Genomic DNA, 27,390 nt, shown 5'->3' on the forward strand with positions numbered 1-27,390 from the left:
TGTTACAGGAACAAAAACGACAGACCATAGATTTTCCTGCCTTTATAGATTCATACATTAAGAAAATTGATACAAAAAAAAGGTGACTGATTGATTTTACTCAAGAATGATTTTTTTCCGTCTTTTGATGACAAGCGAAAGGTATTGATTGAAATAGAAATATATACTGACTGCGGAGAACTTTAGAAAATCTCTGGTTTTAGAACCTCATTTGAGGCCGTATTCAAGACCGATTTAGAATGCTTTAGCAATGCCTTTTATTTCTCAGAAAATAATGGAACACGGTTCATTGTCATAGAATAGAGGATTAGAAGATGTTGATTGGACGCGTTTATGATTCGATGGTACATGGCATCGTGGCTGACAGTACAGTGTCGTAACTTGATGTATACGAAGAACAAGTAACGTTGATGTTACAATCAACCTTTGTTTTGACCATGCGGCTGCCATGGTTTTACCATTTAATGATAAAACAAACTTCCAGTATCATGACCTTTGCGGACTTAAACGTTATAAATATTATGAAAAAACTTGACGCCGATATGTATGGTTCCTAAATCATAATATTACATCCGGTTGTAATGTTTAAGTAATTATTAGTAACTTATAATTAATGACAGAAGCATTTTGGTTAATCAATTTAGAAATGTTTAGTAATCACCCGTAAATGTAAGCAATGCTTGAGAGTGTAAAACCTGTTCTTCTCAACATTGAGGGAAATTTAGCGGTGTTTTAAGCTATATTGATGAACCTTATTGTTCGTAATGAAAACAAAGTGCATAATGTTCTGATGCAAAATACATAATGCATGGAAACGGAATTTTGATATATATTTTCTCTAGATTAAATCATCACCGCTAAGATATTGTGTATGATACCTACATGTATAATATTATATTCTTAGTAATTTTTTTTTCGTCATCTTGTATTTCAGTTTTACGGCCATTTTGAATCAGTAAATAACTACAATTCTGCCTTTTTATTTACATTTTCATACCTTGGTTTAAAGTACACATTTATTATATACATATATTATGTAATTGTCACTTGTTACATGTGTATTTCTACATTATCACATATTTATGTTACACATCATTATCACTTGATTAAATGTTTATATATAAGAATATACATCATGCTCAAATATTATAAAGTATGCAATATGGCATAATATACAATTCAAATTTAAAATTAAAAACACCAGAGTCCTGGAATTTAAATGTGCAATATTTCCTAAAAAATAATAATAAGATATCAACAACAGTAAACATATTACGATGTTCTTCATACCTTTGTTTATTGTCACCTCTTTGATATAACAATAGCCTTGCTAAGTCATGTAAAGTGTTGACTGATTACATGGTAAGAGGACAATGGGTGGGTTTGAACAGAGCTCTTAATGTTTGGGTCACAGTTTGTGCAGGGTTCTCAGCTTGAGACCTTGGTTGGAGTATGATATTGAGTGAAACAGGTCTGAAGTCTAGATTGTGCCGGGCAGACTGTTATTGAAATTGTTATTGTTGTCTTAGAAAGGAGTCTCGTGTCAAGGAAACATATTTTGTGTTAAATGTAAAGGAATTATTTATTTTAGTTAATGAGATATAAATTGTAAGTGAAAAGGTACAGTTAATACATAATATGATTTTTTTGAATTTATAAAACCAATTGTTAGTTGAATGGTACACAGATGATAAATAATATGTTTTTGAATTTATGATACCAATTGTAAGTTAAAAGGTTCAGTTAATAAATAATATGTTTTTGAATTAATATGCTGATGCAATAATAATAGACCCACTTTTAGTGAGAAATGCACATAAATGTTTCACCACTTGACTGTGACACAAGTGGAATTGGTAATAGTTTCCAAAGTGACGTTTTATATTATGTTGTTAGGTACTGTTTTATATGGGTTTTTAGGTATAGTTTTATGTTGGTTTATTTACCTGAAATTATTTAAGAGTTCTTTTTGACATTTTTTGCTTTTTTGTGTGAAAAGGGTAATGTGAAATACACTTTGCTATTATTATAAAGATAATACTTAATTATCACAGTATTTTTACGAATTTTCCAGTATTTCTAGGAACACTTTAATGAAATCAATCTTTATAGCATTTGTACTAAAGTGTTTTTACCTTTTATTAATGAAAAACTTTGTTCAGGATGATTCAATCATAAATCATGTAGAATCCACATACCAAAAACTTGTAACAGTTTCACAAACTTGTGACTTTGAAGAACAGATGAAATTCAAATTATGTACCAAGATAACAGTAAAAGAAAGATGAAAACATTTTTACATTAAAACATTTTGAAATATAATTAAGGAATTACTGGGAAGGGGAGTAACATTTCTTTCTAAATGAAAGAATTTGAGTAACTATGCTCTTGTAAAATGAGCTGCGTCATGACAAAACCAAACTGGTAGCGAACAGCATGGATCCTGACCAGACTGTGCAGATGAGCATGCTGGTCTGGATCCATGCTGGTCGCATACGCACTTTGTTGGTTTTGTCATGATGCGGCTCAAATATATTTCTTATGGACAGAAATTCAAGAGCATTGGGGGAGATCTGTGACCAAGCAGTTATTGTTCACTTAAATCAGAATTGAATGATAATAATGATCATACGGAACAGAAAATATGATGCCTCCCTTGTGGATACGACTCAAGCTGTATATGTGTCGACCACAATTACACTTAATGACCATTTAGCCACTTTGTTTCTGGATGTGACAACTCGCCAACATTCGAAATAGCGGCTTGATTTTGTGACGAACATGGCAGGAAAGTGAAAAAGTCGAGGGAAGGAAAATTGAAGGGGAAGGAAAAAAACGTGGGACATTGATTTTCAATTTTTACGTGCAGCGGCACACTCTGTCCATTAACAGTCTTTACTACCTCCCATTGATTCGCCTTTAATTTGATTCATCGGGAATTTATGGTCATGCGGTTTTATTCGAGCTGCGTGATTTTTTATTATATGATTTTTTTAGGGGGGTTGCCATTTTATGAAGTCTCGTTCATTCTGCTTTGGTTTAGAATTCGCTTCAATCCGTAGGAAAGTTTTTTTTGTTTTCGTTAAGCAATGTTTCAATATGCTTCAGATTGGATTTTTTTTAAATTATAGTGTGTGTTAAATTAAACCAATTTTAAACAATTAAAAGTAGGGTTTAATGTTTATTTTACAATGTGAAGAAATAATTTTAGTCTCTAATGATTTATGAACATCTTTATGTGGTATGAAAATTATAAATTAATTGCATTGGCATTTACACACAAAAAAACCTTTTGACTTTTAAGGACAATTTCTTCTTTTCCTTTTGTAGAAAGCCATTAAGTTCTTTTTTCCCTATGGCATACTATAAATAGATAAACTATGATTTATATTGTCTAATATTTAATGCACTTCTGTTTTCTTAATATGTGTATTGACAATATTATATTCGATCTATATATTTAAAAAACAATTGGTTCTATTTTTGTAAAAAAATGATGACAATTTTTAGTAAACACCTTAATGTAATTCAACACTAAATTTCCACCTTCTGGCAAATTAATGTTCAATATGTTGTTTTATTTTTAACCTACGTATAAATGACACCCAGTACAGTAAACTGCATCATAAGATTTCTGCCAATATAACAATACAGGAAAAAAAAATGTCACATATGGAAAGACATAGAATTTGTTGTCAACCTTGTATATTGAATATCGGTCTTTTCTTGAGCTTGGCATTTATTCATTTTGGTGTAAATCGCGTATTAAGCTGTTTCACCGTCAGATGAGATATTGGTGTTTCTCGGTGATTTGGATAAGCCAATTATGGTAACACGTTTCTATTCAGATTAATATATTGCTTTTTCTTGTAACTGGTATATCTTGTTGTGATTTTCCGATTTCAATTTCTGCCGTTTTTTATTTTCATTGCGTAATAGTTTTTACATGGCTGGGTTATACAAGTCAATTTGTGTATGTAAAGTCTTATGTAAGTATATAAGTATATATTGAACAAGAATCAGGTTAGCTTGTTATTTTGATGTTACGTACTTGATTGTCACGTATTTCAGATAGTCAATGATATTTAAATATGACCACATTAGTTTAATCAGAAGCACTGAAGATTTCTATATTTTGTGCATGATTGTTTTACTTAATTAGAAATCGGGTTGAAGAATGTTTGGAAAGAGATGGCATATTTATGTAAATTTATTATAGTGTTAGTAAAGTGATATAGATATGCTCTTTAATTGTTTAGTTTTTTTGTACTTTAACTTTTTATAATAACTCACATTAACTGATGTACATTTTACAATTCTGTATTAAATGGTGTTTTCTTAACCATATATTTAGCAAGGACAAATCATGAAGAATAAGTAATAATTTTTTCTCTTCCGATGAAATTATTTCTATTTGGAGATATGAATTTCCATGGAGCTGAGGAATTTACTGGCAGGGGAACCAATCAACTGGTTTCATTTATTATAATAATAAAAAAATATTTACACTGACAAATACTGAATATCTTAAATGAACAGGTCCACCTTATAATCTGGACAAAACCATTCATCATTGTAAGGGAAAATTTTAAAATAAGTACAGACTGGAGGGTGAATAGTGCAGGCCATGGTCAAACCGCACGGACAAGCTGACCAACTGATCTAGGTCTGTGCCGGTCCGATGGAAAAATTCTTTTGCTGTAGGCTTTAACTATTTTCGAGGAGCTTTAGAACAAAACAAAAAAACTGACTGTTTCAGTATTGTTTGTTATTTATTAGAATTTGAAAGTACAAATGTAGTTCTCAAATAATCATATCAGCATATATAACTATTATTATAAGTTAAAATAAATGTAGCATTTTTTAAGGAAAAAGCCTATGCAGTGTACTATATATTTCTTGTAACAATGTCAAACGCACATGTTTTTATAAATGGATACATACCAATTGTAACTGACTTGTGAACATGATGTGGCATTTAAATTACGTTACCACAGATTAATTTATGTGCATACATGATTATACATTTCAAGACTGGGTATTATTTGCATTCAAATTGTTTACCATTTTACGAAAACTGCTGTATAGTTTCTGAAGATGTAAAAAAAACATCTCTAAACAAAGGATATGTTTATATCGAAGTGTTTGTTTTAAGTATGTGACTTTTTTTCTCCAGTGTCATGTATGTGACAGCCTGATGGGCGTCTGCAATAATGTGTTATCTTGAGAATCGGTGTATTATCGGATTATAGGGTTTTATCTTGAAGTTGATGTTGCTGACATAATAAATCGGGTCCATTCTTGTGACATCTGGCTAAGATGTATGTATACATTAGCCTGTAGTATATTCTAGCATAGACAAGAATTAACTATTGAATTTGTATTCTGTTACATCAATAGTGAATACATAGGATGTTATAACATCGCAGAAATTTTCTTGGATGATATTGCGTTTTTATTTTTAATTTTTCGGTTTTTAGTATGTGACACAGGTGTCAAGTGAAAAGGTGAGAGAGAGAGAGTGAAAGAAATGATTGAGGGGGTGTGGGGGTGTTACAGTGTAGTGTAAAGTAGTACCCATAAAGTAGTTTTGGTTCATTTGAGGTCATTTGATGATATTATGTCATAAAATCTATTGTAAAGCAGCATGGATTGATTGCTATTACCCAAGACTAGTAGAAGTACATCAATTGATGTCACATGATTTTGATGAGTTTTATTTTGTTTGTTTTTTCATAAAAAAGAAACATATTATGTTATTTAAGGATGGTTTCATTAAAGGATGTTTCTGATTAAATTAATAAATTATTTCACCTTGAACTTATATTTAATCTTAAACTAATATTTAAAGAAAAAATAGAATGTTGCACAAGGGTATGGTCAAAAGAAGTGGGAAAGAAAATCATAAAACATTCATGGTAAATATGACATTGAAATGGTACAATTCATTATTTAATTTACCAATAAAAAAAATCGTCCAAGATTTTGACGTTTAAAATTACAATAATTATGCGATATAAAAGCATCTGTTTTATTTAAAGAAAAATGTTGTAAAATTATGAAATCAATTATGATGCATAAAACTAAAAAAGCAACCTTGGAAAGTTAATTAATGATTGTGTAAAAAAAATAAAGCATGAAAATTAATCATTGTAAACAATAAATTTCTGAGAGTATTTTCAGAATTTTTTTATAAAAGCATTGGCGAGTGGTTTTGTAATAAAAGATAATAAAAGGCAGGTTAAAATTTGTTAATTACACTGCCTATTTGTGACACCTTGTTGGATTAAAGTACACGACTCTACACGACTAATATACGAGCGTTGGAGAAAGTTTAAACATGGATAGTTAATTTAGAAAGGAAGTCTAGTGGAGGGATATCACATGTCATGGCCAAGTTTTTTTTGTTGACTTGCCCATTAAAGCATGTTAAATAATATTGATGATTGTGAGCTAATGAAGTTAACTAGAATTTATCGGTCTTTCCGCACTAATAATGATTCTTGGGAGGAAAAAAAATCGGCAAGCTTGTTAATGCCAGCTTTAGGAATTATTGAGGAGCAGTAGAAAATTACGAGCTTTATTATGATATTTGTTTAATTTACGTCTGAGTCTTGTGAGAATTTGAAATGTCTTTTCGTATTTGTTAAGGACGAAATTGCTTATGTTCGTGTGGTTCTACTCAAGGGGTTGCTGGCGCCTGAATAAAGGCATGTATGGGCAACTTTGGTCTTCCTTCACCATGAGAGCTAGGAAGTGGAACATTGTCAGGGTGACAAAAAGACATTTTGATATATAAGATAAGATAATTTAAAGTGAGGTTGACAGTCTTTAAGTTACAAACATAAATGTAGGTTTAAATCACCCTGATTAACCATCTTTATAAATACCAAGAGTTTTATCAGAAAATATTTCAATCCTTATAAAATAAGTATGTTTTAGTTACTGAAACTTATTTGTATAAAGTCTAAATGAAAATCAGTTAATTGACTTTTGAATAATTGTTTCCCAGAAGTGAAACTGCTTAATTTGGTATCCCCAGTATTTTATTTCTTTATGTATGTTTGTTGCAGATTTTCAAGAAGCAATCTTCCCATGCAGAAAAAAAACATAGGGAATTCAAGGTTTTAGTAACAAAGTTAAATTAAGATCACAGAAGTTGTTATTTAGCGTACTGGCTTAGTTTTTGTCATTCCCGCCATAAATGCACTTTGCGTCTGCTGTTATAATATTCCTTATGGATTTAGAGGAAAGGCTGGGTTCATTTCAAATGTTACACATTTTTGATATTTAGAAATATTTTCCTGGAATAACTCCTTTCATTTCAAATGTTATATATTTTCAATGGATTTCTTCTCTTATATTTTCAGATTGATATAAAAACCACGTAAAGACATTAGAACTGCCACCATAGCTGTAGCGATAGCCGCTACCCCCACATTATTCAGGTTGTGTTCAGATTGACATGGCAACAGAGAAAACCATGGTTCAAGGAAGTGAAAGTAACGGCATTGCCCCCTCCATCCTTACAGTACGCATGATTATGCAGGGAAAGGTAAGATTTGACTTCCTTTCGTAGAGAAATGATCTTGGTATTACTGGAATATAATTATATGTTCATATAAGTAAAAAGACACCATCACTAAAATTTAATAGCTGGTAAATATTTCTATGTGACTTATCGACAAAAAGAAACAACACATAAAAACAACAACAACAAAATCCTACATTACCGCAAGTAATTGCTGGACATGCCTCTTAATTTATAAATTGTGACAAAAGACAGTCTTTGCATTTTAAGGCAGTTGGATTGGTGATGAAAGGGCTACTGAAAAGCCAAGAACCAAGTTATGCAATTTATTCAGATAGCAGATTCTTTGTGAAAATGTCATAAATGATATAATTATGATCTATGTCTGAAAAATACCATGCAAAAATCATTGTCGAAAAAATGTATCAAAATGTCCGACTTACTACTCAAAAACATGGATGAAATAAAAAAAGTGTCATTTACAGATGCTCATAAATATAAGTATTAAATATTCATGATTTACAAAGCATTTTCTCACATTATGATGTCACTATTCTTTTAAAAAAAGTTTTTTCTCACAAATAATCTGGTAAATTCTGTGTTGGATTCTATGCGAAAAACAATTTTTTATAGTGATACATAGTTACGTAAGATTATACAGTACAAAAATGTGAAATTTTCCATTTTGATCTTGAAGTTGAAGAAAATATTATTATAAAATAAAGTATAAATTTGTTGATGAAATTTGAAATCTTGCATATCACTTCATTAGTGAACCTGACTTTTTATGTTTTAAATCTTTTGTTTTTTTTTTAAAAAATATATATATATATTTCGGAAGCATTAAGAATAACATCTGTATCTTTATAGTATATACTTTGGCAGCAATTTTGAGAATTCTCCGTGAGAGACTGCCTAAATTGATCTTCATGTATATCTTCATAAAGCTTATAATAAACAAAATTTTCAAGATTTTTTAAAAAATATTGTCAAACCTTCAAGCATGTATATTAAATTATTTTATAAATAATAAATTATATTAATATCCCAGTGGTAAGAAATAGGCAAGGGAAACAATCTATAAAGAACATGAGAATTGAAGAGAAAAAGAAACTTAATCTGATAAACCTAAAAGGAAATGAGATTGTAACTTGCCACTTATAGTTTGTGACGAGATTTCCCCCAATTAGGGCTAAACTTTTATAAAACTTGGATTAGAGGGCCGCAAATCAGCTTACGATTGGCTACAACTCGCTGGAGCCTATTACAGCTCTTCTAATTACATGTTCGGTCCCGCTTTATGTCGGAAACGGTTTTTAAGAAGAAAGTAAAGATAAATAGGATTGTGGCCAGTCTCTTAAAAGAAAAACAACATGTATTTATGATAATATATTTTGAAGGCAAAGATATTGACCTGTTTGACCTTTCTTTTGCAGTTATATTAAACTATTATATATGATTATACTATTATATATATTTCAATCATCAAGATGATGTTATTAAACTTTTGCCTTGTTGAATTTCCGTATATTTTTGTCAATGTATCTGTGTGACAATATGAAACCGTAACATAAACATTATATAAATAGATCATTAGAATGATGGGTCAAGTCATTTATATATATATAAGTCACCACCTTCAAGTTATGTTATATTTCATTTTTTAAACAAATACAGTCAATAAGCATGAAATGGATTTACCACAAAGTGTTACAATTTTTTTTTTATCAAAAGGCGACACAATTGACATTATTTATTTATAGATTTACAAGAGAAGAAAAAAATCCTATATTTGTGGATTAAGTAACAAGATAAATCCTTAAGGAGTTAAGAAAATTCAACATTACGGCCAAATCCCATAATCTCTTCGGTAAATATATGCAAAAGGCTTTCTTCATGGTCAGAAGTAGGCATGAAATTATTTTTTTGACCAGTTCAGAATAATATAGCGTCCTGTTTCAAGCTTGTCCATTATTTATTTATACAATATACCTAAATAGGTTTGAATCAATTAACTATGGTAACGAAGGATTAATATGTAAATTGAGAAATTGAGAAAAGGTCATGGGGATGATTTTTTTATCGAACCCTTATCTTGCCAAATATCTTAAAACGAATTTGTCGATGATCTTTCAGTATGGAAATATTCATCATTTTTAGGGAAAATATGTACTGACTAAAAAATAGAGAACAGTGCAAACCATGACCAGACTACACAGATGTGCTGGCTGCTGTTTTTTTGCAAAGAAATAATTTGTTAAACAATAATATTATTATAACCAAGTTCTAGAAGGGTTATTCTTGAAAAATGTTTCTTGAAAATTACTTCTATTTTCTTTGGAAAAATATTTTATTAAAATTAGTCATGTATAGATTTTGAAAGTAGTAATATTTTTTCGTTTTTAGTTTGAAATTTTCTTTTCTAAGAAAAAATAAAATTATTGTTCATAAGAGAAGTAAAAAGGTCAAAGTGTTGCTGAATTTTATGAATTGGTGCAAGTTGTTGTTTTTCCAAATGCGTCAAGCTGTTACTTTACAGCATACAATGTTTTTTTCATTGTGACAAAATAATAACCACAGTGTTTTTCCATGTATGCATTAATTTCATTCAGGAAAATCATACATGTATAAAAGTGCACAGGTACTAATTCTTTTTATGAATAAAAATCAATATCTTTTCTCATAGTGTCAGATATATAGGAGGTCATCTTTCTAACGAATGCTCTGAAATAATGTAGCGAAGCTTGGATGTCGTATTAATGCGTATTCCTCGTGGAAAATTATGTAGAAATCATTGCTATATATCAACTGTTTACCGATTTATTGATTGTTATTGAGGCTTTATGTTGATTATCACAGATTTAATACAACAAAATACAATTTAACCGTCATGACTCGCGTAATAATTCTTGCAGTAATTCCGATGCTCAGTCTGTCTTTGACGGTGGATTATTTTATCGTTCCCGACCGCAGAGTAATGAAGTTTTATGATCGATAACATGTAGACAATCATTGAAGGCCTGATGTCCTTTAATTACTGAAGATTGCTACTTGGGTAATTGTTTATTGTGCGAGCAGCTCGCTTAAATTTTCTGGGGGGAAAATCACGAAAATAATAATCAACCCTAAAATTGTGAGCACTAATATTCTATAGAGAATAACATATTTTTTTTTCCTATTGGCTTCTGTCTAGTTGGGCTATTTGTAATAAATTTAAGCTGAGAGAAATTCAAAATTGGTCGTGACAGTTATTTCATTCTTTTTCACAGATTTCAACAAAAATATAACCATTCACTAAGATTTATAAGAAAAGAAATTTAATTGAAATTTTTTTAAGTTAATTTGTAATTTACTTTTTTCTTGAAAAAAAATTCTTATAAGCCACCGAAGCTGGCAATGTATAGGTTTGTATAAACACAAAAGTGCTTTGACGACTATACCTTATTCTAAAGCATGTCATGGCACGTCAAATTCCCGAGAGTTACACACGACAGTAACTTTTCAGCATCAATTAGAAAAGCGGATTTTGTAAATCTATTTGAGATTACGGAAAATCTATTTGATTGACTGAGAAGGCTATATGATGTCATCTGTTGTGATTTTGTGCGATTTTCCTTCTGATGATAAATGTAATTACGGAATTTTCTCATGAGGAAGCTTGCAGTTTTTCCTACGAAGCTTTCAAGGAACTCAGATTTACCGATCACAAATCAATATGTTCATGTCACGTTTTTTTTTCTCATTTTTTTATGAAATAAAAAATCGTACATGGTAAAACAATTATTGTTTTGTTTTTTTTTCTTCGGGATTACGTTAACAATTACACCTTATTTGAAGTATAAATTGTAATAATAATGTGACAGGGAGGAAGGAAAACATAATCGACAATCTTGTACAAAAATATAATCCCTGTAATACAAACGAATATTAAATAATAAGAAAATAAGGAGTTCTAGATTTTTGCATTATCCATACAACTGTGATGTCAGTACTCGTATTTCTCTGTTGACAACATAATATCATCAGTTTTATTTTCTAGATGATCATGTTAAAAGTAATGTAGCTATTATGGTTGAAGAGCATCTTGTAATGTTAATTGTCGTGGCGGTAATATTAATCCAAAATCGCATTAATTTGTAGCGTATGATGGGGGGAAAATTCAATTTTCTCAAACAATGGTCAGTATAATGAAAACGAGATAGGGTACAAATTTGATCAGTCATATGAATGACATAGTAATTATTATCCCTTGTAAACAATCATGTCTTTCTGGCCGTCCGGTAAACCCATACTTTACATTGTAATAAGGCGAAAGTCTTAAAGCAACAAATATCTTGATAAAAAAACAAAACAAGCCTTATATCGAAAACCATCAAGTTCGTCTAGCTTCTTCTATTAAACATTGCTTCCTTTAAGGCATGCTTACTGGATCTCTCTATTCGTGAATAGCTCGCAGTTTTCGTATTTCTTGTAGAAACTCATTCCGTTTTTCCTCGGGTCAGATGCATTCATTTTCTTCCCAATTAGTGTTTTAAAGTTGGTACGATGCTGGCATTGTCATCCCTCCTGACCACTCCAACACTCAATATCACTTGATTACAGAGAGACATGTTCTTTCTTGGTACACTTTCCGTATTTTGTGTAAATGACCGCAGTACGAAACTGATACGTCAAAAACACAAATCAATCTTAAACGGGGAAATTCTCTTTCACTAATTCGTCATGAACGTCAATATGTTTAAGAGTGCAACATATATAATTATGTAAGTTTTCCACGGCATAAGTACTATAAAGGTGAAAAAAATTTAAGAAAATTACTTTTGTTTTACGTCTTATTTGTGTTTAATTTAACAAGTGAATATAACTATTACAAATACGAATATTAAAAATTTACATTTCTTGATAAAATATATGAAATTATAAAACTGCTGTTTTATGTTTGGTAAAGCATTAAAACAATTTTTGTTTAATTTCATCATACCTTTATTGTTATTTTTATTCTTTTGTCATAATTGTTTTGTTTTTTTAATTGAAAACATTGTTCAGCGTTAAAACAAGTGCCGAATCTTCATCAGGGTTAACAGGAAGTCTGAAATCAATTTTCTTTTTTTCAAATTTCCTAAGGGGAATTACGGAACTTATTCCTTTTCCTTATTTCAGTTTTTATTACAATGGAAAATATTGCAAAAGACTCAAGGGCTGTTTCGATCAGATTTAGGTAAAGGGAATATTTTCTTGATTGGGTATTAGCGATGCAATAACGAGGGGCAATGACAAATCTCGAGCTGGGATTTCAGGGAGATAGTTTGCGAGGACATGCTATGAGAATATTGGTTAATTCCTGCAGAGCACAGTTAAAATCCGAGTATTAACGGACTCGTACAGAATTGCTCATTAATTATTCAAAATACTAAACTGTTTTTCTAGGCGCTGTTAATTACCTTAAGAATTAAGACTTTTCACGTTGATAAAACTAATGTTATTTGCAAACAGATATTTATTTTAACGAAACTAGCAAGATCTTTACGTGGTAGTCCAAGATGTTGCAAATTATTCGTTCTTATAATGAAAGACGAAATAGTAGTTCATGTAAGCTTATTCTAAGAGAAGGTAACGCAAAAATTCATGATATTTTTTTTTGATATGCCATTTTCTGCACCATAACAAATGAATACAGTGAATAAAAAGACTCTGTGCGTAATAGTAATTTTCTGCACATGCAAAAATGCTTTGTTAATTATTAAGTCATAAAGAGAGTTAACAGATTCAGATTGTATGTAATAAAGGAATCTCACTAACTAAAATCTATCTTGACATAATAATGACAGGCATGTGTAAACACCAAGGTATTGCGTTGATAATTTCATCTAAGCATTTCCATTTATTTTTTTTCCAAATTATTTTACACTATTGAATTATTTTCACATTTACCTTAACTTACATACCCACAGTCATAATTGCACATCAATTAATTAAAAGAGTAAAAAAAAAAATTATACTTTTAACCTGCAGAATGTTTAAAATGGACTTGTCCAGCTTCAGTAATTGGAACTGTCCATTATTAGTTTTGAGGATATCAGAATGAAATTTTAAAGTTGATCGTCCAAAAATAAAAGGCCTTGTCAATCAGGCTGGCTTGGTAGCTTTATAAGGGTGGAAGGGGCTTATAAGTAAAAACTTTCAGTACAAACAAGTTAAAGGTAAATAAATGTAAATGCGCAATTTCTTTTTTTGCAAAAAAGAAAATAAATAATAAAATTACAGCTGTCATGTATATAGATGATAAAAAACAATTATCCAATGAAAATTGACGTTACAAACATGCAGTATAATGATATTGATGATTATGCACTATGGGATATTTCTATACTATATAATTGGAATAATATCTACAGTAATGTATTCATAAAGATGATTGAAAAGTAATAAACTTTCTGTGCAAAAAAGAATTACTTCCATAGACTTTGTTAATACGTTAATATTAGATATAGGAATTAAAGAAATAGTTTCAAGTCACTATAGATTAGATGCTATTTGGGAAAAGAAATGAACAAGAAAGAATAGAAAATCCTCATAGTATTAGGTACCTTAATTAGGTAGAGGAAATAATTCGTTTTCTGGATTGCAAACAGCTTGTTTTCATTTCAAAGGTAGATTTTATTCCATGCCAGTGTTAGTCCTCTTTATTCTTCTTTATTCTCGCTTTATTCTTCTTTATTCTTGGCTTTATTCACCGCTTTGTTCCTGTTGTTTTTACATTCCAACAGAACAAATCTCGTTTCTACTCTGTTCTTTGTAAGATGAAATAATCATGAAATAGTGTGATTGAAATAAACAGAAAACATGCCTATGAATAAATGAAACAAATTTGTCAGAAGGTGTTATGCATCTTTAATAGGAAGGTAATAACTCTTCAATCAGTGAGGTAGTTAAAGCCCTATATGAACTACTCTTCAGTTAGAAGGTAGTTTATGTTGTCATTTCCTATTGTTCTTAGTGCGGCTGTAAAACAAAATGAGCAACATTTAGTAATTTTGTCTAATCTTTTATTTATTTTCATTGTGAAATAAAAGCAGATGTAAAAGGTTTATGGCCCAATGTAAAGTTGTTTATTGAACAATATAGATAAAACCCAAAGTCTTTTTTGTGACACGAAAGCTCTAGGAGAAGCAATGTTATTTTGATCTTTTTGTTTCTTAACTTTAGTGTTGTTGTTGCAAAGATCTTCGGCAAAGTGGCTTATAATGAAAAATACATGTAACACAATAGTAACAAAAATTTTAAAGGTTGAATGAGACAATTAAATATGAAAGTAATTTGTAGAAATATCCAAGAATTTATGACAGCATTAAAGTTCGAAAGACTTACACCTCGAGTTCAAGATACAAAGTGCTGTAAATGCTGTCCTTTTTGCCATTAAAGAAAAAACATGAAATTTTCAGTATTTAAAAAGCACCAATTAATAATTTGGGTATGATAATAGTTTTAGAAAAACCCAATGAAATGTGTTTTTTTTTGTTTTTTTTTAAAAAACACACACAGATATCGCATATCACATACATGGGCAACAAACAACCTAAAAAAAAAAACTTAAATTGAATTGATTTCTTCCATAGTAAAATATTGAAAAAATATTTCTTTACAACGCTTCTTTTCTTGTATCTTTCAGGAAGTGGGAAGTATTATTGGAAAGGTAAGTCGCATACTTATTTTATTTCATTCCTTTTAAATGGAAGGAAAGTCTATCAAATCTCATTTTGCCATTGGTGTGCTCAGACAATAGCTTAATTCATTTTAAATTTCCGTCATTGGCTTATGTGACACCTTCTGTTAGCAGACTTTGATTTAGTGAGAAAACGCCAGACGCATACTTTAAGATTTTTTTAGAATGATTTTTAAAAAAGAAAAGAACAACTCCCTTAAGACAAACCAAGCTGAGGTTTAGCTTTGACGTAAAACTTAGGGGGTGTAGGGGGGGGGGGTATTTGTCATTCAGACTGTCTGGTGTTGAAAACCCAGGGGTACAATTAACGAATAATTATATTGAAAAGTGGTTTGATATGATTAGTTTAAAGCAGAATTAAACTAAATTTACAGCCATGAGACGAAGCTCTGTTTATGTTCAGGGAAACGATTTTGTTTTTCGGACAAAAGCGGAAATTACATGACAAGTTTTTGCGTTTTATGATTTTGGGTTTTTTTCCAACCTCAAGGAGAAGTCTTTGCAAAAGTCATGTTGCACTCAAATTATCCCTGAAAGATGTTTATTTATGTAATATCTTACCATTTAGGCATATTGTTACAGTTAAGAGTAAAAAAAAATAGTGCAAGAAAGTCATGCAAACTGCACTAGTTTATGGAAAAAAACTTGTAAAAAAAAACTTATATGTTGATTTTTTTCTCAATTACCTTAATGTCTGTTTACAATTAAACACTTTCCAGATAATATACAATGTGTTTTTTTCCAGGATCTTGCTCATTTTTTCCTAGCATTTTTTAAGAGCCCCTTCAGTTTTTTGTCTTCAAGACGTAAGGTAAAGAAAAAAACCCTTAGGCCATTCAAAGAAGAGCCGCTACAGTTTTTATATCTGCTAATTTTACTCATTTGTAAAGTGTCATAAAGAATCTTGACAAGACATTTTCTTAATTTGTCGGAAATGATCTTACTGAATATTAACAGAAATTTTATGGTATCCAGTGACATGTGAACATAAAATGCACAAAAAGCCTGAAATTAACGAAACACAAATTCTTGCGGAGAATGATTTATGTAATTTGATGTAAGTAAATTTCGGGAAAAGACAAAATCTTGATGGAAGACAAAATCTGGAGGGTTTACATTTAAAACAAAGCTTTTCTCGACACTGAATCAATATCTTAATTACCCAAATCCCGCTAATTTGATAACTTCAGATAGAATTGTCGTAGAGTTGGCCTACGCCTTGTACTTATACGAGTAATTTATTTTATCTTTCCATAAAGTCGTTACTTTACGAACATGACTAGTATCATTTGTTATGTTGAATTGATTCTTAATTAGGAGGCGACTAGTACAGTCTTGCTGTTTAATTAATTTTTACACTGTTCTTATCAACTTCTAATTACAGAAAGGGGACAACATAAAGAAATACAGAGAAGATGTAAGTATCGAGATTATACATGTTAACTTATTTATCCATGTATTTATAGTATTATGTAGATATGTTAATCCATGACTGCGTCTATAATTTTATTTATAATCATGCTAATGCATTACTTGATAGTTGCCACCAGTCACCACATCTTTTTGACTCGACCCTTGGTGTGCATTTATCATTTAATGGGCGTGAGTTCGTTATAACTTTGATGGCAACGTCTTCTTATATACATGTATAATCATTGAAATGATGACGCTTATTTTACCACAGCCAACTAACAAAGCCAATTTTTTGCCTTGTATAATTCTGTCATTTTGAAATATTGAAATTTAGATGGAATGGAAACATAGTCAGGATTTAGCTCTAATGACATGATGGAACCGGTCATTGCCACCATAAAAGAGCTAGACCAGCTTGCACATCTGTGTGCTATCGTCTGCCCAGGCTTTATATAGCTGGCAGATACATTTTTAGCTCGACTATTCGATAAGAATAAGTAGAGCTATTGCAGTCACCCGAGCGTCGGCGTAACCACTTATGTTAAAGTTTTTGTAATAGTTCAAATATTTTCAAAGTCCATTGACATATGGCTTTCAAACTTTGCACACTTGTTCACCATCATGACCCCAACCTGTAGACAGGATGAGGTAACTCTATCAAGCATTTTGACAGAATTATGCCCCTTTTTCGACATAGAATTTACGTTAAAGTTTTTGTAATAGTTCAAATATTTTCAAAGTCCATTGACATATGGCTTTGAAACTTTGCACACTTGTTCACCATCATGACCCCAACCTGTAGACAGGAGGAGGTAACTCTATCAAGCATTTTGACAGAATTATGCCCCTTTTTCGACTTAGAATTTATGTTAAAGTTTTTGTAATAGTTCAAATATTTTCAAAGTCCATTGACATATGGCTTTGAAACTTTGCACACTTGTTCACCATCATGACCCCAACCTGTAAACAGGAGGAGGTAACTGTATCAAGCATTTTTTTTACTATCAAGCGCTAAGAATAGTCGAGCGTTGCTGTCCTACTGACAGCTCTTGTTTTTGTCGGTACCCATTTATGGTGTCAACGTTAGTTAACTTTTTTGGTTAATTTTAATTATCTTAAAATTTAGACACATACCTATAACAGAGATTTACCTATAACACCCATTTTTGGGTCAGAAAGGTTACTAGAACCAGTAAAATTAGTCATTAAATAGAAGAGCAGCTTAATTTATTAGCAAAGTAGAGCACTCTTTTCCTTGGACAGCTCTTGTATTTTCATATTAAAATCCCTTTAACATTGAACGGACTGTCCCAAACCCAAACCAGGGCATATGCATTGCACAACTTCACCTAGTTACAGATTAATATAATGTTGTTGTATTTTGAGACATATTTTTCGTCAGTGTTGAATCAAATGCATATTGTATAATTACAAAATAAGCTTAGGAATATAAAAGATAACTAAGTTAATTAATTGCATTATTGTATACATCTATCTGTAATGCTTCTAAAATAGCAATCAAGAAATCCTACTTTGTTAGACATGTTTTGAGTTAGCTATATAGGTTCAATGACGTGATGCTGGAATTACCCTAATACGTAGAATACATTATATAGTCACTATGGGAACTAATAGGATTGGGTTTTTTGGGGGGTGGGCGGGGGCTGTTATTTATTTTATTTTTTTTGTCAATATGGATGTTCTACCTTAAGCTATATAGTTATGATATTAACAGTATGTTAATTTAATTATTTTTAAGGATTAAGTTATTACAGTCTAATACCATGTATTCTAAATGAAATGAATTATATAAAAAAGGGAAGGGACGGCTTTTATCATGTTATTGATTTTCATCGTTGTTTAAAGGTCGTATTGTAAATCAATACATTTCTATAGATAGCGGCAGCAGGTAAGGGAAGCTTAACGATGGTGTATTTTATGAAATTCATTAATGAAGATGAATTGAAAAGGTACACTGCCATTTGACTTCATTAACCTGTTGGAGATATCATCTAAGTATATTAAATCTGATGGACGTTTAACGAGAATTTCTGCATGAATTCTTGTATCATTGTTATTTCTTGGCAATAAAAAACAGCTTAACATCAAAGCAGCTCTGTATTTCACTGTGGCGTTTTTCACTTAAAATTAAAACACCAACAAAAAATCATTTGAAAGATTTGATACATGAATGAATTATTTGATATTAAATAATTGTACGCCTGACATGCCTGAATTTGTGAAATGGATTTGTCCTGCTCTGAATTTGGAACAGTCCTTTATTGTTTATAGGAATTTCAATATGAAAATTACGGTATAGACTAGAATCTGGTCAGTTGAGCTGGCTGGTAGGGCTTTCTGCACATGACATAGAGAAATGATGTATTGGGTATTAAAGTCAAAACTTGTATATTCAAAATATTATATACTGTATTAGTTAATTTAAAGACACTGAAATTGGCAAATTTAGCGTATTGATGAAAATCCCTAAAATTTCTATTAGCATATATATCAACCAACCTGTCATTAAGTTCTACCCTCCCACGATTGGCTAATATTTCCTAACACAAAATGTCTGGAATTTTAAATTGGCAAACTTTCGACACACAAAAATATCCACTTATACAGTATATGAAATAAGTACAAGATAAATTGAACAGAAACCGGTTTCTTTCCTTGTAGCCTATTTACTTGAAGTGTATAAATGTCTCTATTAATATACCTCTGCATATGAAAATGTAATTATATTTGCGTTTTTTTTGTTTGTTTACAGAGTGGTGCTAAAATTAACATATCTGATGGTTCATGCCCGGAGCGAATTGTCACTATCACCGGAACAACAGACAACATTCATAAAGCGTTTACGATGATCTGTTGCAAATTCGAAGAGGTATTGTACATGCTCCTATGTGCTTACATTTTGACAATCAGTCACATGACTTTTTACAAACAGTCACATGATATTATAACTTTAAGTTATGGCGGCAGTAACAACTCGCTAATATGTCACTAATGGGGATCTTATCTGGTTATATTTAGATGCTAACTTTTATTGGATGGATTAAAAGAAATGAGGAAATATTAAAATAAATATTTTAGACTGGTTATGTTTTGAGAATAAGCCGACTGTTTATGGAATAGACTTGTTATTTTGGATAATAGAACAGAACAGAACATTTATTTTATTAGATTTGTACCATAAGTACATCATCGTAACATATTTACAATAGACTGGTTATTTTTGGGAACAGACTGGTTATTTTTGTGAATAGACTGGTTATTTTTGGGAACAGACTGGTTATTTTTGTGAATAGACTGGTTATTTTTGTGAATAGACTGTTTCATTTTGGGAACAGAATGGTTAATTTTTTAAATACACAGGTTATTTTTGGGGACAGACACATTATTTTTGGAAATACACTACATAGTTATTTTAGAATTAAACGGTTTTTTGGAAGGATTGTTTTTGGGGTTTTTTAGACTCGACTGATGACTGGTTGTCTTTCCTATGCAGCATTCTTTGTAATGTTAGCACAGATGCTTCCATTTTTTACCCTTTGTTTTATGTCATAGGTTGCAGTTATCATTTTAAGTTTATTTTCAACCTTTTATGATTTAGTTGAACGCATGCATTTTTCTATGATGTATTTATATAATAACTGACATACATGAAGCAACATTGTTAATGAAGAGTTTATGCTTGCTATAATTTTATGTTATGTTCTGAAAATTGTGTTAATATTATAACGTATGGTAATTAAACGTGAATTAAGATCTTGCAACATTAATATGCACTTACGAGAAGGCATATAACATAATCATTCTGTATGTATTTTCTGCGAGAATTAAAGAGAAAACATGCATCAGCACTTAGTTTGCTATGTATCTGCCTGTTACCATGTATTTGACGAGAAGAATCTCAGATAAATCTGTACTGAAGTGCTCACAGAAGAGCCATGTTGTTCTACTGGTATAAATGGTACAAGAAATATACAAGAATAGACCTGTAACAAATTTGAAAAGTAGTGAAATGTCAATATCAATTTTATTGCGATTTAAATCAATTTTTTTATGATGTTATTATTGTTTTATACGATGTTGAACTTTTCCCCTGCATGTTGTGCTGTGTTGTGACCTTTATTAATCTTTCGCCTTTGCAGCAGCCTTCCATCTTTCAGGACCTACAAAACACGCCGACTGTGCCTAAGCCTCCAGTTACGTTACGATTGGTTGTTCCAGCAAGTCAGTGCGGATCACTTATTGGTAAAGGCGGAATTAAAATAAAAGAAATCAGAGAGGTATCCATTTAGTAATATTTTGTTATATTATAAACAATATTAAACAGTTATTCAGGTAAAAGATTTAATAAATCACTAACATTGTCACATGATTTTAAAGAGATGTATTTACAAAAGCAGAATGTCTTTCTAACAGTTTTTCACATTAAGTTCAATTGTATTATTACAAGTGAAAAAGTATTGCTTGAATAATTTTTGTCTTCTGCTTTGTAGAACAATTTGATATATATTTTTGTCATTTTGCCATATAGAAAAAAAATATAAATTGTAGTTCTTTCTTTTAAATTGGGCCTTTGAAATATTTTTCTAGAGTACTGGAGCTTCAATACAGGTAGCGAGTGAAATGTTGCCGAACTCAACAGAACGAGCGGTCACAGTGTCGGGCACAGCCGAGGCGGTGACTGCATGCATCAAAGTGGTCTGCAATATCATGTTAGAGGTATGCTTGTATATATTGAAATCAGATTGGTCTGTGGTTCGAGCATTTTGTAAAGAATGAATTGTGACTCGTAACTTTTTATAAATCTTAGAACTGAATGACTGAAATTAGATTTATTTGAGCCGCGTCACGACAAAACCTACATGATGGGTTTGCGACCAGCATTGATCCAGACCAGTCTGCGCATCCGCGCAGTCTGATCAGGATCCATGCTGTTCTCTACTTGTCATAGAGTTTGTAAGCGAACAGCATGAATCCTGATCAGACTGCGCGGATGCGCAGGCTGGTCTGGATCCATGCTGGTCGCAAACGCACTATGTTGGTTTTGTTGTGACGCGGCTCGTTTGGTGTGCTTTAGATAGAGAAACATTGTTATGGTGTTTTTGGTTTGATCTGCATTAATGATTTGGAAATACAAAGGGAGAAAAGACTTAGTTGAAAATTTCCAATAACATGAATTGTCAAAATAATACTGGTTTGTCAAAACAGCACAAAATTATGTTCAAATTAACAATAAAAATTTCAAGGAAAGAAGACTATAAAGGGAAATAATAAGAGTTGCATGTCATAAATGATATAGTAACTATGCTGTTGATCTGATTGATCAAAGCCATGGAGACATTGTAATTTTCAACCAATCAGTTTTGTTTCGTAAAGTTTTGTCTTTATGGAATATTTTTATTTTAAACAAAAAAAATAATAATAATAAAAAGAAGAGTTTCAGAACATTCTTTGCAACGTTTTTGAATATGATAAATAATGGTAAAGGGTTGTACATTTAGTTTGTTTTGTCTAAATGAACTGAAAAACAAATGTGAAAAAAAGCAGTTTGTTAATATTGATTTAAATTAGTTTTTGAAAAAAAAAGTCATCTAAGATATTGTTTGTATTGTACAAAGTGGTTGAGATTTGGAAAATACTAAGCTGAAAATTTCAAATATAGCTGTGTAAGAAAAATAATTACGGAAATACAAAAGAAATGGATCCAACTTTAGATTACGGTCTGAAATTTGGAAAAAAAAAATAATTCCATTTTGTGTTTGGATATATAATTATGTACAAATAAATATAATATATATATCAAATTGTCATATTGGAAAAGATTTTATATGTATGATATTAGATATATAAATCAGATTGTCATATTGGTGGAGATTTTACGTGGAATGATGCTTCTCATTTTGAAAGTATCCCTGTAGACAATTTACTCTGTAATTACGTGCCGTTAAACAGTAATAAATCCGTAATGGGAAGATGATCATGTGACTTATTCGACTTTAGCTTAGGAACGATGCTTCAAAATTCTTGTAATTATAACAACGGAACATACGTCATTGTTACTATTATTATGTCCTCCTGGATGATGTTACGAATCTGGAGAGGGAATGGGGGTGGCATCGAAGGGAAACATATGTATTATGTATTTAACAAAAGCATTCCCCGATACCTCGCCATATTGGCCTGGTGTATTTAATTGATACACATTCCAGGTAAATACACAATATTTGGTTTTGATTGTATGCAGGTGATGAAAAAGTGGCGATAATTTACTGTGAATTTGCTACTGTATGATGTATAATATTTGTGACAAATCTATCCATGCCCCGATAATTACAAACAGACTATGTGCGAGATTTTTTTTATGAATGCTTGAAAAACATTTTCTTCTACTGTAAAACAAAATAACAGGCAGAAATTTTGAATAGCCTTTTATGTTATATCATATCTGATATCAAATAGATTTTGTCACAAAAATTATTTATATTACGGCAACAATTTAAATCATATACATGTATGTATGAATTATGATGTCTTCATTAAAACTGGTTTTTACGAAAATGAAAAAAATGAATTAACAATGTGTAAGGTTTTTAAGTGTTTTGACTGTTCTGTTGGCATGCTAATACAATTCTAATTTTTCTCTTCTTTTTTTTCTTTTTTTTTTTTTTTTTTTTTTTTTCAAAGGATTTGTAAATACCATAAATCTTTGTTGTTGTTATTGTTTTAAGGATGTAATATGTGCAAAAACTTTATTTGTTGATTAGGATTGGAATGATGACGCATTTGTTGAGTTATTTTTATGCGAGTGATTTTTTTTTCTACTATTATTTCTTTAGATTCTTAAATGAGTGAAAAAAACATCATCTTTATTTTATTTCTTTATTTGCTAACAAAATTGTATTAAACATTTACCAAGTTTGTTTTTAAGAAAGAATAATAACATATGCATGCTTACCCAGTGTTGAAGAATTTCTCTGCTCTCAAATTTTTTTTTTTCTCGTCTGATTGTCCTTGTTTATTGTCACAAGTGTGTGTTTAGAAAAAGATCATAGCCTCTATGTCTGTCAAAACAAAGTTTTGTGTGTAGCGTATTATTAGTTACGTATGGTTTTCATTTACTAAAAAAAAATAAAATCTCCCTAACTGTGTTTTCTGCCTGTGTCACATTGTTTCTGATTTTAGTAAGATTACAGTGTGAACATTAATTATTATTTTTTTTTTTTTCATTTTTTTCATTTTACTTGTAGAAAATGTTTGAAAGAAAAATAACTGAATTTACTGAATGACATAGGATTTTTTAACAATTTGCTATAATAAATTACACTCATACCATTTTCCAAATTATTGTATTTTAGGAGACCTTTCTCGTGTAATTCAAGGTGAGCCACTCTGGATGTTATTGGCTTCAGGACCTTAGACTTATCTCCCTTTGATTAATCCACCCAAACAGTAGCTTCGTCCTGTCACCCTCGAAATCTTGTGTAGCTTTGTAATGAAAGATATATACTGTCATAGTCTCGCAAATTAATATGTCTGTTCTTTTTATAATTGATTTTTAACGCTTTCATCCCATCTGAACAATATTTTTAGAGGGTTTTTATCTTTTATTTCCTCTTGTTATATTTTTCTTCAAATAGACAATGTCCAGATTTTCAAAAAAATGTGGGATGAAAGGGTTAGCATTTCACTGAAAAATACTTTTCACCATCAAGAACCGATTGTAGATTTTTTTCTGACAAAAATGAGCACATCAATAATTAACATTGTCTCTTTTTTTTTAGATAACAGATATTAGGTGTATTTGAAAAAAGTGATACATATGTATATAGATTACAATATATAATAAATATATAAAAACAGGTTGCCATAATCCGAGGAAACACTCAAATCACAAACATAAAACACGTGTTACACGTAGATACTAAAGTCAGCTCGCATGTATCTCACATAGCTTTAGAATGTAGAAAATTCGGTGCATTGTCAACTCGTCACATATTCGCTTTGTTGAATTATTGTTTGTCTGCGTCTGGCTCGACACTGGCAGCAGAATGACTTTGAAAAAAATGTACATGAAGAAGCACAACATCTGCTATTTGTTTTCGCAAGTTATGTTTTTCTTAACAAATATTGCTTACGTTACTGTGATATATATAAGTCTTAAAAAAAATAATTTAACAAGCTTTTACTAAAACCTTACAAAAGCATCAGACATTTAGCACTGTGAATGAAACTTTTATTATAATTTCCGAAAAAACTTTTTTTTGCGATACTAAAACTGTACCCCACCCAGGCTTTTTTTTACATTTTGTCAGTGTTTTAGTTTTTCATATAAGAAGATTTTTTGCTTGTGATAAAATCAATTTTTCCACCTGACATTGTCACATGGTGACCTTGACCTTTGACCCACCTTGGTGATGTTGTTTTCCTCAAGGTTAAAATTTGGTCGTCTCTAACACCTTGTATAACCTTATATTCCAAAGTTCAGAAATGACTTTCTTTCCCTGAAGCGTATTTTTTTGTCCAGTGATTTCTTAACTGTAGCCACTTTATGATTTATCCATTCAATACAGCATGTTATATATAGAACAAACAGTCTTTAATAGATATTTTATTTTAATCTTTATCATGAATGTAAGCTTTTATTTTTGTAATTTTCCCAAATAACGACTTCCGAATGGCAGTCCTAAGTGATGACTTTTTGTTTAGTATAAAACAAAAACCTGTTATTTATTTAGTTTTGGTTTTTACTTTTATTTTTAGTTGTATTGTAACAATCTTTTCTTTAATTTACATTTATAACGTAAATGAATTTATAGGCATATTTTGAAAAAGTAAATTATAAAAAAAAAGAAATCTTGTGTTATGAACTTCGTAACTTTTATTGCTATAGTAATAGAAATTTTGCACCGACAGATGGGCAAAAAAATGATAAGTCAGTCCTTGTGGATAGAAGAATAGATTGTTATAGGGAGTGAGTTTTTTTGCTTTGTTTGATACACTTTGAAATTTTTCCCCCTTTCCCTGTTTTAATCTGCATTAAAATTCAACCAGTTTTTCACCTACACAGAAATAAAAATGCAGTTTGGAATGACAGGGACAATTTTTGAACTCTTCACTGTTTTTCAATTGCAGTTATAAATATACCATTCACTATACATACATTTATATATATATATATCTGGTGTGGTGACCTTGACCTTACCATAACCTTTGACCTTCTTTCCTCCAGTCCCCACCAAAGGGAGCAACCATTCCCTACCGTCCAAAACCAGCTGTACCACCAGTGGTGTACGCAGGAGGGCAGGCGTTTGTGATACAAAGTCCACAGATGCCAGTACATCAGCCGGCTGAGGTATGTATTGGACAGATTTTTTTTTGTGCAAAATTCTATCGTAAAATTATTTATATCTCGGGGGAACACATCTAACACAAAAAAAGGATCACTAAAACCTCAACCTTTTTGGAATAGTATATGCCCTATCCTTTGAATTATTTTTATTCAAATAACCAAATGTTATATGAAAGAAATTCCACTTTTTCCACAGTTTGCCTGAGAAAAAAAATGATTTTACAAAACACAGAGATGTTAGAAATAAATAATACGGAAAATATTAGATATTAGATATAATATTAGAAAGTATTTGAAGGAGTAAAATTATACCAGAAAAAAATTTCTTTCATGCATATTATTGTTATTACTTTTTCTAAATTTTAACAACAGTTTGTTACAATGTACCTGATTGGTTAGTTGTTATCACTGTTGTTTCAATTCTTTTGATTGGTGATTTCTATCAAGGCTTCTGATTGGTTACTTTTTAAAATTGAATATTTCTTTACATCTCTGGCATCTTTTGTTCAACTAATAACCTAGAAATATAGTACTATTTTTAACACAAATTAAAAAATGTATTTGTTTTTGGAAAAGATTTTATATCTTATAATCATCCACAATCATGCAGGTAAATTTTAATTATGAAAATTATATTTATATACAACACATGTATTACAAAAATGAAAAAAAAAACAAAGAAAAAAGAAACACATTTGATTTGAGCGAGAGAAAACAAATCCATATTTAAAGCGGGTTTTGTTTTTTCAATTCATATTACAGTTTGGTCATGCTAAAATGATGGACTCGTTGTATGATAGTCGCCTCATCGCTATGAAACAAGTAAACATTTCATCCTACTCCTTTATTGTATTATATTGTGGAATCATTCACTTGCTACATTGCAGTGTGGGCGTTTTTTTTTTTGGCATTAAGCCAATTTCTGTTATTTTTTATTTCAAATTTGAAGCAAAGTTGAAACATAGTGTTAAGCCAAATTAAATTAATCAGTAAATATTCATTTAAAAGTCACAGTCTTGATTGATCAGAGATTGATGATTTCCATGTGACTAATAATAGTCCGTGTCAAAAAGGTGTGACATATGTTGTTGTTGTTATTTGGGGGTTTGGGGTGAGTGGATATATGGGTGAAAATATTGCTTATTATATAAATTAAACAATTAAGTTGGTTAGTTTGCTTTTATCTAAGTTATAGTAAAGGAAAACAGTATGACTTACAAGAAAATTTAAAGAGAGTTGAGAGAGAAAAAATAATTGTGCTCAAAAACTGCTGTGCAAACATAAATGATTTCACAAAATGGGTAAAAGGAATTGTAAAATTGGTTGCAAATATTTGTACACTTCTTCTTACAGTAT

General features: G+C 30.6%; 1 protein-coding gene across 14 annotated transcripts in view; it reads left to right on the forward strand.

The window, feature by feature from the left end:
• LOC132735586 (poly(rC)-binding protein 3-like) overlaps positions 1 to 27,390 on the forward strand; it is a 100,592-nt gene that overhangs the window by 55,428 nt on the left and 17,774 nt on the right. For 9 of the 14 annotated variants that reach the window (XM_060722547.1, XM_060722555.1, XM_060722549.1 and 6 more), the window contains 8 exons: positions 7,371 to 7,555; positions 15,201 to 15,224; positions 16,639 to 16,671; positions 19,441 to 19,557; positions 20,828 to 20,965; positions 21,276 to 21,404; positions 25,915 to 26,037; positions 26,797 to 26,856. In XM_060722547.1, the coding sequence (XP_060578530.1) occupies positions 7,466 to 7,555; positions 15,201 to 15,224; positions 16,639 to 16,671; positions 19,441 to 19,557; positions 20,828 to 20,965; positions 21,276 to 21,404; positions 25,915 to 26,037; positions 26,797 to 26,856 (714 nt within the window). In that variant the 5' untranslated portion in view covers positions 7,371 to 7,465. The remainder of the gene's footprint in view (positions 1 to 7,370; positions 7,556 to 15,200; positions 15,225 to 16,638; positions 16,672 to 19,440; positions 19,558 to 20,827; positions 20,966 to 21,275; positions 21,405 to 25,914; positions 26,038 to 26,796; positions 26,857 to 27,390) is intronic. The other 5 variants (XM_060722556.1, XM_060722557.1, XM_060722558.1 and 2 more) reach the window with 3 other exon arrangements.

Source organism: Ruditapes philippinarum, unplaced genomic scaffold (assembly GCF_026571515.1).
Source record: "Ruditapes philippinarum isolate M1 unplaced genomic scaffold, ASM2657151v2 ctg1366_1_1_1_1, whole genome shotgun sequence".
Classification (NCBI taxonomy): Eukaryota; Metazoa; Mollusca; class Bivalvia; order Venerida; family Veneridae; genus Ruditapes; species Ruditapes philippinarum.